At 36.5% G+C, this 13,386-nt stretch overlaps 1 protein-coding gene across 1 annotated transcript in view; it reads left to right on the forward strand.

Annotated features, from left to right (window-relative positions):
- Positions 1-3,313: 3,313 nt before the first annotated feature.
- C2CD6 (C2 calcium dependent domain containing 6) overlaps positions 3,314-13,386 on the forward strand; it is a 76,606-nt gene continuing 66,533 nt past the window's right edge. The window contains exons 1-2 of the mRNA XM_014563680.2: positions 3,314-3,722; positions 12,698-12,784. Of these exons, the coding sequence (XP_014419166.2) occupies positions 3,486-3,722; positions 12,698-12,784 (324 nt within the window). The 5' untranslated portion in view covers positions 3,314-3,485. The remainder of the gene's footprint in view (positions 3,723-12,697; positions 12,785-13,386) is intronic.

A 13,386-nucleotide genomic window follows, 5' to 3' on the forward strand; every position in this document is an offset into this window, starting at 1 on the left:
GATCCTGCACTGGAAGACGTCTCTTCAGAGCTGTACCCAGTGGTGCCTCAAATGGCCTGAGACCTAGAGCTCAAGACAGTGATAAGACTCACCATGGGAAAATCTGTCTCAAAGGCTCTGAAGCACCTCAGTAAAACTGTTGGGCCTTCCTGATCAGCAAGCCACTGAATGTTGTGGAACCGAAGAGGACTGAGAAATTGATGCTGGAGATAGCTGGTTCTGAGAATAGGTCTAAATTTGGTACACACACCTTAGTAGGGAACATCTTGGTGTATGTGAGGCTGGATCTGCTGAAAACGGAACTCCCCCGCTGTCATAGAATTGTAAACCAACCGGCAATCCTGAAGTCACCCTGCCAGTTCCAGCTTTCACTGTGATCAGCAGTGGTTCCTATGCTGGCAGCCCAGGAGTTTGTGATCCTCCCCGTCAGCAAACTTCAGGGAAGCCATGCTCATTAGAGCTGAGGCTTACCACACCTGAATAGTGTCATCAAGGAGAAATCCAAAAGAACCAATGTAAGGGATTATGGTAGGCTAAATAATGTCCCCCAAAGATGTCCATGTCCCAGTCCCTGGAATTTGGTGGAGCCATACAAATCTATCATCAAAGAGAACAGTGATGTCTATCAAAAATCCTTTGGCCATGATGACTGGGAAACTTGGGGGAAGTTCACTGCTAATGTGTGTCTCCATGTTTGGCTCAAAGTCGTAATTTTTCTCGCCTTTCTCCATGTATCACATGTTGGTTACAGCGATATGCTCAGTAGAGTTACTGAAGTGTCAAAAGGTAAGATGCCCCATGGGGTTTTTGTCATTGTTTTTTTGGGTACAAAATATGCAGTAACTAATACCCCCCAAATAGAACAAAACATATATAGACTGCTAGGCCCCATTCCCAGAGATTCAGATTCATTAGGTCTGAGGTAGTACCTGGAACACTGCCTTTTAGAAAAGATATGCTGGTGGTTGTGTTACAGCCAGTAGACTAGCCAGCATTTGGGACCTTTGGCCTACATGTAGAACTTGTAATTCATTATGAAACAAAGCTTGGATTGCGATAGATGATTTGATCTTGACCAAATTTCCTAGGTTTGTGAGAGGACAAAAAAGATGAAGAAATGAATAAAATGTGGTACTTGCCTTTTTAGAGGCTCATAATCTGGTCAGAAGACATAGATGGGCACAGGAGTTGAAGGATCTAGGAAAGTATTGTGGGTAAGGGGTGTGTGCAGGTCCTTTAAGGAGGTGGGGGCAAGGAAAAGGCCATACACATGAGCGAGCTCTGAGAGATTTTTATTTGGAAACTATCAAATGTAAAAATGCTGAAAGACTAGTAACAGCAACTGTAATCTACACCAATGTAGATTATTAGTTGTTAAAATTTGGCCACATTTGCCTTCTTTATACATCCCCCTTTCTTCTTGCTAAATCTTTTGAAAGTAAGTTGCTGACATCATGCTGCTTCACCCAAATGTTTAAGTATGCATCCTCCAAAAAGAAAATTTGCCTACATAGCACAACATCATTCAAATAGCTGGGAAACAATGATTTCAAGTCATTCTCAAAGTTTCCCAGTTGTCTCTCAAGATCTAGTCAAGGTTAAAAAAAAAAATCTAGTCAAGTTTTACACATTTCGTTTGGTTATCTCTTAATTTAAAATGGTCTCCTTATCTTTTTCCCCCAGGACAATTTTTAATTGAAAATTTTACTGAGATAAATGTAGATTCATGCAAACTTAAGAAATAATGCAGAGAGATCCTTTGTACACTTTGCCAGTGCCTCCAAATAACATTTTACAAATTGATAGTGTAATATCACAACCAGGATATTGACATTGATTTGACCCACCAATCTTGTTCAGGTTCCTCCAGTTATACTTGTATGCACTGGTGTGTGTGTGTAGGTGTGTATTAAGCCTATACAATTTTATCAGTTGTATGGGTTTGTGTATCTACCACTATAGTCCAGATACTAAACAAGCCCCCAAACCATTAGAATCTCTCATGTTGCCCTTTTACAAATACACGTACCTCCTTCCCACATCCCGCTCCCTGCACCCCTAACTCTAAGCCCTGGCAACCACTAATCTGTCTTTTTATTTGTGAAATTTTGTAACTGAAAATGTTATAAGTTGAATCATTCATTATGTAATCTTTGGGGATTAGCTTTTTTTCACTCAGCATAATTCCCTGGAAATTCATCTAAGCTGTATGGCCTAGTCCATTCCTTTTTACTGCTAAGTCATATTCCGAGGTACGTATATAATGCAGTTTACTTATTTAAGGACATCTGAGCTGATTCCACTTTTTGACTATCATGAGTAAAGCTGCTGTGAACATCTGTATATAGGTTTTTGAGTGAATCTAAGTTTTTATTTTTCTGGATAAACACCCAGGAGTGTAATTGCTGAATTGTATGGTAATTACATGTTTAGTTTTTTAAAGAAATTGCCGAACTGTTTCTAGAGTGGCTGTACCATTCTACATTTCCCCGTAACTTCCCTCATGATTTTTTTTTTTGAAGAATCCAACCAGTTTTTTCAAAAATGCTCCACCTCCATTTTTTGTTTGTTTTTTTCCCCCCTAAAAGTATCATTCAATTTGTTTCTCTGTTTCCTGAATTTCCTGTAGACTAGAATGTTAGGTCTAGAGGATTTAATGAAATTTAGGTTAGTTTTTTGGTTTTTTTTTTAAAATGTTGCATCACATGAACCCTAAGGAAGTCATTGTGCTGATGGACAGCAAGTCTCTGGCACAGTGATTAAACACGACACATCACAGACCCCAAAGTGACCACAGACATGTATCAAGGGTTTGGAGCTATTGTGCCATGCACCCTGAATGAAAGGTGAGGATCAGGTTCCTGACACATAAGAACTCTATCTTCTGAAACAACTAATTCTAAAAATTCAGCTACACTTAAATAAGAAATTAAGAACCCCTCCCCACCCAAACTCAACTAATTCTAATAGTGTTAGGCCACTGGTAGGGACATGCCAAGCAGCAGCTTGGAGACAGCAGTTAAATCAGCTTGGGGGTACGTGTACAGGGTTATAAGACTTAACTGAAGGCTTAACTCTGAGGTGGCCTCTGCATAAAAGAAAAATAGATTCCATACAGAACTGCCGCCAAGTAATGATCCTGAGGCAGTAGAGGACACTTTGGAGTCCCTTGGTTTCCATATTAAGGAATCAAAAATTGTGTGGCCAGTAAAGAAACTCTGAAAGTTTCTGGTCCACCAGCATGCTCTGACTTCCTTCTAAGGGGGACTGAAATGTCCTGGCCAAGTGCTTGCAGCTGACCCCCCAGGCTCGCTTAACTAGTCTGCCCTCCGAGCCCGCCAGGGGCCAGGAGCCTGGCCTGAACGTGCGGGTCACGCGGGTCCGCGCGTGCGCAGGAAAAGTGTGGGACAGGCGGGGAGAGGGTTGCGCCTGCGCAGTAGCGGGCCGTCGGTTAGGCGCAGACCTGCCCAGCCGAGGATGGAGGGATGGAGCCGCCCCAAGAGATGGCTAAGGTTTCCAGCACAGCAGATAACCACAACAGGCGGGTCCATTCCCTATACACAGAGCCAGTACTTCAGAGGATTCCCCCTACCAACTTAGAAAACACGCACACCAGGGGGTCGGAGTTTTCTTCCGCAGCCCTTAGCTTCCAGGAGCATGGCAAGACGTCGGATTTGCCCAAGGACGAGGGCAAGAAGCCCACTGGGCACCGGATACTAAATGTGAGTTGAGGCCTGGAGGGCAGAGTCTGTTCTCTACCCGACCACCTAGAAGATCGGAAAGGACAAAAGGGTCAGTGCATGCAGATGGGAGGGAGGGAGACCTGAGGAAGAGAGAGAGGAGGTAGCACCTGAGGAAGAGTTTACTTGTGGGACCCTGGTAATTATCAATTAACTGCTAAATGAAGGCAATAATTACTACCTACTTTAGAGGGCTGTCTGAAGAACTAAAGGAGGTAATGATAGAAAGTACTTAACACAGTGCAAAGCACCAAGTAAAGTGTTAATGTTAGCTGTTGTCACTATCGTCATCACCATCATTGGGATTTCATTTACGTGGTTAAAGGGCTACACTCCTGAAACGTTAGTTACCCGTGTTTTCAATTCCTGAGGTTCTTACAGATGAACCTGTAGGACCAAACCTGCATCATGTATGCAGAGTGAATTATTGGTCTCCTGTTCCTAATTAGGTAAATTTATATTTGAAATGTGGGAAACTCTTGAGTTTACCATTTAGTGGTACTGCCAGAGCATAGAGGAAATGGAATTGGGGAATCACATTGAAACTCACTTTTTCAAAGTTTGTTAGAGGATTATTAAGAAATTTTACATTCTCTGTTAGTTTTAATTTATTTAAAATAGTATAATATTTATCAGGCAACAAATGGTACACAAAAAGATGATGTCCTTTCCTGTAAAATTTAGGGGTTGAATTACTTGATGTGTAAAGCACCCTCTTAATTCTGAAAACTTAGGATACCCTTGCTTCATTGTTACAATAAATTGAGAGCACAGTAGGATTTTAGCTTTAGGATAATACAAGGAAAAATTGTGAAGTTTGTGTTGAAAGACATGTGCTTGGAAACCTAGGCCTTAGGAGGTGTTTGTTGTATGTACTATTAAGGAATTTGGACTTTATTCTGTAGAATGGTGACTTCCAACTGTTTTGAATATGAGGATCCCTTTTTGTTGTAAAAAAAAAAAAAAAAAGAAAAAAGAAATCTCTCCACGATGAAAGTAGCTGGCTCTTTACTATCTACTGACTGGGAAAATCTATAATGATAAAAAAGCTCCCATGGCACAGCGTTGTTAATGAAATTTGCTTAAATTTGGACAAAATAACATCTACATACATTCAAAAAAGAGTAGTGCACATATATGCAAGGTATATTGTTTATCCAAGTTTGATTTCCCAAATTATTTGACCATAGAATATTTTAATATTTTGATGGAACAACAAAAAGAGCTTAGGAAATATGCACTTGGATTTAGTTATAATGACCTAATAAATGAATTCTTTTCAGACAAACAGACCCAGAGGAATGAGTTTATGTAGTACAAATGTTTATTATACAGTAAACTTAGAGAAATATGATAAGTATATGTTATTTAAATTATTATAACAACTACTATAATATACATGATGGAGATCATTGAACATGGAATGGGTGATCCTCTTCAATGTAGTAAATTCTGTTTATGCATCAGTACACCACAGATGGAACATTATATATTTGGCAACAGATAATGTCTTCTATGACTTCTTGGAATTTTTTGGTGTGTGTATGGCACATGGTTTTTGAAAGTGGATTATCATAGGGTAATGAGAACAGCTATATAAGTAGGTTTAGTATTTTCTGTACAAAATACAAATTTTTCAAAACTAAGGCAAATATGTCTCTCAGAGATGTCTCACATCTCTTAATACATTTCGGAAAATAGCGCTTTGCAGATAATGCTTCGAACATGTTTGATTTCAAGGATATTCAAAGTTGAGAACCTGCTACAGGTCATAGGAAAAGCTGGTGGATTTTAAGCAGGAGGATGACATAGATCAGATATGCTTTGCTGAAAAAATTGTTTTGGTTATCAGGATTTAAGGTGAGATTAGAGAAATAGTAGAGTGAGGCCGATAAAGTAAGATCTCTGAGAGGGTAGAAAAGTATGAGTTCTGGAGCACAGGTGGAGGTATCCTCCTGAGATAGGAAGAAGGGCATCTCTTCTTCCAGTGTTTACTTCATCTTTGGATCACCAGTATCCAAATATTCTGGGGGTGCTTGTTTATAACCTGGTTGATTCCTGGGCCTCCACCTTAAACCTGCTGAATCAGAAGGATGGGGCCCTGTGAATATGCTCAATTCTCAAACTATCCCAGGTGATGCTTAGATTCATGCTTGAGAATCGCTACATATAGAAGAAAAAGCTAGGCACTGATGTGAGGATTATAGATTGTGGGTGTAGACTGCAGAAGGAAGCAGGTGGAACCAGGAGAGTCTGATGAACTGGATGAAAGAAAAAGGAGAGGTAAATGACTGGAGATCTCAATGAGAATTTTAAAATGGTTTATCAAATGTAAATTACTGAGAGTACTGGAAGGATTAAGTAGAGATAGTGCAGAGATCGAGGGATATGTAGTTGATGACCGTAGTGAAAATGTGGATAATCTATCCCTCACCTTAACTATAGTTATTATTTATGTATGTTAAAACTATTGATTTCTGTGTGTTGATTTCATATCCTGCTTCCTTATTGAGTTTTTAAAACATTTGAGTTAGTGTTGTTATTAATTCTCTAGGGTCTTAGGTATATTCTTAGGTCATCTTCAAACAGAGATAGTTTTACTTCTATTTTTCCAACTCACTTTCCTTTAGTTGATTTCTCCTATCTAATTGTTGAGTAGTGATGGAGATAGTAGGCAATCTTATTCCTGATCTTAGTAAATGCCTTCAGTGTTTCCCCATCAAATGAAATAACTAGCTTCAAGACTGGCTTAATTCTTATTTTCTTGAGCGTTTTAACAGGAAAGTGTGTTGAATTTTGTCAGAGGCCATTTAAACATGTATGGAGATAATCATATAATTTTTCTCCTTACATCTGTTGATGTGGTGTTTCATATTAATGAATTTACTAATAATTCCTAGAATAAATCCCACTTGGTTATTGCATATTAATTTCTTTATGTTGTTATGTTCTTTAAGTTGTCTAGATTCTGTTTTTACTATTTAGTATTTTTGTATCCATATTTATGGGATATTCATCTATAATTTTCTTTATGAGTTTAGGTATCAATGCTATGCTTGCTTCATAAAAAGAATAAGAAAGTCTTCTTTAATGGTGCCATGGGATATCTAATTTTTTAATTTGGTGGAATTCCCTGTGAAACCACCCAGGTTTTGTGCTTTTTTGTGGTGATAGTTGCTAACTTTCTCTATTTCTTTTATGGAAAATGGTCTGTTTAAGCTGTTTACACTAGCAGAATCAGTTTTGTTAAATGGTATTTCCTTAGGAAATGATACATTTCATTTAGGTTCTAAAATATATTCATAGTTCTGCAAACTGGTCTTCTATGATTTTTTAAAAATCTTGTCATTTCTTATTTATGTTTTATCCCCATTTACTGATTAAGCTAGCTAGTGGTTAGATCAGTTTGGGAACTGATATTTTAACAGTATTGAATCTTTCCACCCATGAACATGGAATGTTTTCCATTCATTTAGATCTTTAATTTCACTCAGGAATGTTTTGTATTTTTCAGTGTACCAGACTTACATTTCTTCTGTTAGATTTACTCCTAAGTATTTTACTATTTTGATGCTACTTCTAATAGAATTGTTTTCTTCATTTCCAGATTGTTCATTGCTATTATATAGAAATGCAGTTTTTACGTTTTGTTCTTGTACCCTGAGACCTTGAGGAACTCATTTATTAGTTCTAGTAGTTTCTCTTTTTTCTTTCTTTCTTCCCTTTTTTTTTTTTTTTTTTTGGTGGATTTCTTAGGAATTTCTATATACAGGATTGTGTCACCTGCAAATAGAGATAGTTCTTTCAAATATAGATACCTTTTGATTTCTTTTTCTTGTCTGATTGCACTGGATAGAACCTTCAGTACAATGTTAATTAAAGGTAATGAGAGTGGACATTCTTGCCTTACCAATCTTAGAGGGAAAGCATTTAGTCTTTCACCTTTGAGTATGATGTTGAAGAATTTCCCATTTATTCCTAGTCTGTTCAGAGTTTTTATTAAGAATGCATTTTGGATTTTGTCAAATACGTTTTCTGTATCTATTGAAATGATCATGTGATTTTTGTCCTCTATTGGACATATTTATTAATATGACTTATTACATTAATCTTATTACATTGATTTTCAGATGGAAAAATCCCACTTTGTCGTGGTATATGGTCCTTCTTATATGTTGTTGGGTTTAGTTTACTAATATTTTGTGGAGGATTTTTGCGTCTATTTGTGAGGGATACAAATTTGTTGTTGTTTTGTCATCTTGTGATGTCTGCCTGGCTTTGGTATTAATGTAATACTGACTTCATAGAATAACTTGGGAAGTGTTCCTTCCTCTTCTCCTTTTTTTCCTTGGAAGAATTTGTGAAGGATTGTTATTATTTCTTCTTTACATGTTTGATAGAATTCACCAATGAAACAATCTGGGCCTACGTTTTTTTGTTTGTTTTGTTTTTGTTTTTGTAGAAAGAGCTTTAATTACTAATTCAATTTCTTTAGTTGTTATAGGTCTTTCCAGATATTCTTTCTTCTTGATTCAGTTTTTGTAATATATGTCTTTATAGGAATTTTTCCATTTCATCTAAATTGTCTAACTTGTTAGCATGAAACTGTTTATAGTTATAGTAGTTACCTTATATGGCAATAAACTTTGCAGATGCAATGAAGTTGAGGATTTTGAGGTGGGAAGATTATACTGGATTATCTGATGGACCCTACCTATAATCATAAATGTCCGTATAACAGAGAGGTAGAGGGAGATTTGGGCACACTCAGAAGAGAAGGCAATGTGATCATAAAGGTAGAGATTGGAGTAATATGACCACAAGCCAAGGAATGTTGGCAGTTACCAGAAGCTGGAAGAGGCAAGAATGGATTTTTCCCTACAGCCTCTGGAGGGTGTATCGCCCCACTGGCTCCTCAATTTTGGCCCAGGGGTACTGATTTTAAATTTCTGTCCTTCACAACTCTGAAAGAATAAATTTTTATAAGGCCAGTGGTGATGTCCCCCTTTCATTCTTGATTTTGGTAATTTGTGACCTCTTTTTTCTTCATCAGTCTAGCTAAAGGTTTTTCAATTTTGGTGATCTTTCCAAGAGTTCACCTTCATTTTCATTGATTTTCTATTTTTTAAAATCTCAATGATTTTTGTTCTAATCTTTATTTTCTTCCTCCTGCTTACTTTGGGTTTAGCTTGCTCTTATTTAAGCATGGGTGTTTAATGCTATCAGTTTTCTTTTAAGTACCACTTAAGCTGCATTCCATGAATTTTATGTTGTTTTTTCATTTTTATTCAGCTCACAATACTTTCTGATTTCTGTTTTTTTTCTTTTTCTTTGACCCATGGCTTATTTGCAAATATGTCTTTAATTTCCAAGATTTGTGTATTTCCCAAATTTCCTTGTGTTCTTTATCTTTTATTTTGTTGAAATAGAAGAACATTCTTTGTATGATTTCAATTCTGCAAAATTTATTGAAACTTATTTTATGGTCTAGCATATTGTATATCCTGCAGAATGTCCTATATGCATTTAAAAATATGTATTTTGGTTTTTTTGTTGTTGTTCAGTATATTTTTTTCTGTGAGATTCATTCGTGTTGTGTGTGGGTGGTTACTCATTTTCTTTGCTTTATAATATTGTGTGATTATATTACATTGTATTTATTCATTCTGTTGATAATGGATATTTGGGTTGTTTCTACTTTTTGGCTATAGTGAATGATGCAATGTCTTTTGATACACATATGCCTACATTCTGTTGGGGATATATCTAGGAATAGAATTTCTGGGTCATTATTGTGTGTATGCTCAACTTCAGTACAAAATACCAAAGAGTTTTCGAAGAGGGTATAGCAATTTAAATTCCCACTGGCAGTGTATCAGAGTTCTAGTTACTCCATGTCCTTGCCACTTGATATTGTCAGTCTCTTTATGTTTAGCTGTCTGAGAGATGTGTAGTTGTATCTCTTTGAGGTGTTAACCTTTCATTTCCCTGGTAACCCAGTATTTGATTTTTAATACTGCTGTATTGAAAAAGATACCTTCAAAGATTTGAAGTTCCAAATGGAAGAGATGTATCTTGGGTGAGCCTAGTAAATTACAGTACTGATTTTTCATTTATATTATTCAAAGTTTTTAGTCCAGATTTTTTGAGTAAAATGTTACTTCTGTGATTAATTAGTTCTGGTAAGCTAATTGGAGGGCGTTGCATTTTTTATATTTCAAAGGAAAAATGGTCTCTGACCCTGCTGAAACATCATGAGATTTTTAAACAAATAATAAAATTGTTTCTAAGATTTTTATATGAGATACCATGACCTTCTATGCTGCTCATAATACATTTTTGCACATAAAATAACATTAACTATAAATATTTCCAATAGTTTTCATAATGTTCTCACCTTAACATGAGTTTATTTTAAAAAGAAAGTCATATTCACATTCATTAAAAGGTCACCTACTTACTGTGAAAGGACAGATTAAGAAATACATATTTTTAAATATTTGCCAGTTTACATACTACTGACAGTCATCACACAAAAGTTTAGCAAATCAGAACATTTTTCTGTTTGTAAAACTGAAGTGCATGATGCATCTTTGCCAACTTTTTAAAATGCCTTACTGTGAGATTTCGTATGATCAGTTCTTTTCTATTTGCAAAGCAGACTAAATATTCTACTACTCAAGGTAATATAATTGGCTAACCCACTGAACTAGCAAACACAATACCCTGAAAGCAGGAGAGCACTGATATGAACCTCTCTGAGCATGAAACTCACTTTTCCTCAGAATTTTTGTTCTATACTTACATAGTCGGCTGTATGTGCTTGCTTTCTTATTTGTTAAAGAAAATGGAAAATTCTAATATTTTCTCCCACTACTCTAGAGGATAACCCCTGGGCCCTGCTGTGAATGTCCTTGTTTCATAGGGACAGAGAACCACAGAGGGTGAAAAGGAGTCATTGCTCCTGAGCTCGGGCAGGGAAAAAGAATTGAAAAAATCTCTTTTAGAGTTTAATTCCATTTACCTGTAGCTTTTATAATAAATGGCAAGGTCTGACTGATCACAAATAAATTATTCTTTTTCCATGTATACGATTCTGTGCAGAGAATGAGTAAAGATAAAACTCTTTCTTCTTGTATATTTCAATATACAGCCAAAATATAAATAAAACACTGTAGTAACTGATGGCAAAACCCCACATTGTCATTGCTTTTTACCTGCCTTCAACACCAGGCTGAACTTCCCAAGGGCAGGAACGCTTGAAGCCGAAATCAGTGCAGTGCCAGGCAAGGAGTCGTGCCAGCACATTAGTGAATGTTAATTCTCTGTGAGGATAGTGAGGTCGCCCTTAGCAAGAGGAGTGGGAGCGTCCTAGGACAAGGTAGGCATGTAGGCTAGTGGGCTTTCAGAGAAAACTGTGGAGGGGAGGAGAGTGGGCCAGAAAGGTCACTGGGGAGGAAGCACAGATCAGTGTGAGTGAGGGTACAGCCTTTTAAGAGAAGTGCCACCAGGAACTTCTGTTCAGGGTGGGGCCAAAAGCAATAGGGCGGAAAGACATAGTGGGATTAACTAAAATTAAAATTCTCTGTGGGTTCAGGAGAAATTCTAGGTGGTGTCAGAGGCTTTACGAGACTAGTCTTTGGAAATTTTGTTCAGGGTTCTAATAGAATTTGGCAGAGTTGTTTTGCTCAGCTGATGCTGTTGAAGAGAGCTCTGCCGGTATGAGGTAGGAAAAGTGAAAAGCCAATAAAATGAGGAGTTGTTACCAAAATGCCAGGTTGTTAAGGGTAAATTAAGTATTAGTATTCTAAAGGATTTTCCCCCAATTATTTTGTAGCTATTAAAATTGCATATTCAAAGTAGACTTCCATAATAAGGTTATTAAATCATTAGAAAGTATGAGGTTCCGTATTAAATACATACACTGTATACAGATTGATATTTTTGTGACAATAACAGTCCAGTAATTGTCATTCAGTTACCTTAAACTATGAATTAATCATGTGTAAAACACATTAAACCAATCAGTTGCAAGAATAACAAAAAGATCCAAGATATGTAAAACAAATGTTTTCAGTACAACTGACATATTTGTTGAATACTTTAAAACAGTTTTCGGCATAACTAAGGATTTATTATAACTATAAAAATTAAACAAGTGATTCTTGAAAGACATATAACAACAAAGATTCCTGAGAAACTATTGCTCATAAATAAGTCCATGTTGATTCAAATTCAGCTAAGGTTGGGGATAAATATAATTCTTTTCAGGTTAGATTTTTAATAGGCAGTTTATTTGCGATTCCCTTTACCTTTCCCCTCCCTTCCCTTTCTCTTTACTTTATTTTAAAAATGTATATTAAAATGTCTTGTAATTTTTAAAGGCTCACCATTATGTGTAGTGACCAGAGCCCTTAAGGACAAAGTTGAATATCAACCCACAAGTATCAGTTAGTGAAGTTGCTCTGGACAAAATCACACAACTAAAAACCAAAAGCCATCTATTCATAGCTCCTTCCCAGTGTGCCTAATATTCCAAAGGGTTAAATTCTCATTCCTTCAGTGGCTATTAACTGAAGGAATACTGGGATAATTTCCAAGCAGGATTACTGCCATTTGTGGGATACAGGACCTAATTCACATCAGATTGAGTCTGGAATGTGGTAGTGACAATTTTTTGTAGTTCGCAAGGAGAACACATTGCTCATGTTATTATGCACTTCTCTTCTCTCTCGTGACGCCCTTAATGATTTTATATTTAATTGTATACATTTTGTTTCTCTGATAACTTACTGATAAACTTAGTGAGGATAGGGATGAGTTTTCAAGTCATAGAATATATATTATAAAATATATAATACCTCATACTAGATACTCATAAAATGTTTGTTGAATTGAAGTAGTCTTTAATTGTATTCTTCTTTGCCTTCTAAAGTCTTAATTTATTTACACTGTAGATGCTAAGGAAAACTCTTAAAGGGTCTGAAAGTAAAGAACTGGCAGTAACACCTGAAACATCAGCCTTGGTGCCGTTTGGGGATGTGGTATGTATGAATTAAGCCTCAATAACCTATAAATTATTTCTTATTTCATATGATGACTGGTTAATGTTTATTATTTGGCATCAAAAAAGTATGTATAGAAAATGGTCCTCTGATAAAGATATTTATGAATTTTTCATTTTTAGGAGTCAAAAAAGCATTCTAATAATTGCTGAAATTATGGAAAACATCCTGATTCACTGAAAAAATGTTGTCTGTGTTAGAATTTCCCAAACTCTAGTTACATCAGAATTACCTGGGATACTTTTTAAAAACAGTGATTCTTGGGCCCCACCTAAGATGTGATAACTTAGAAACTGAGACTGGAGTCTGGGAATCAGTATTTTTGTTGAACTCTTCAGATGATTATATATATTGTCAGATTTAGGAAAGTTTGAGTGAAAATTGATCCCACAACTCTCCCTCATCCAAAAATAATAAACCACAGAAACAAAAGCAAGCACACTTATCAGTCATACGTGTACACACAAACACACAGCTGGGACCTAATATCCAGGCTGAGAACCAGAAAAACCTGTTTTCTCTTTTGGTTGCCATAGAAAGAGTACAGGCCACGAGGATCTGTGTGCGTTTACGGCTGTCAA

This window comes from Camelus ferus, chromosome 5 (assembly GCF_009834535.1).
Source record: "Camelus ferus isolate YT-003-E chromosome 5, BCGSAC_Cfer_1.0, whole genome shotgun sequence".
Lineage (NCBI taxonomy): Eukaryota > Metazoa > Chordata > Mammalia > Artiodactyla > Camelidae > Camelus > Camelus ferus.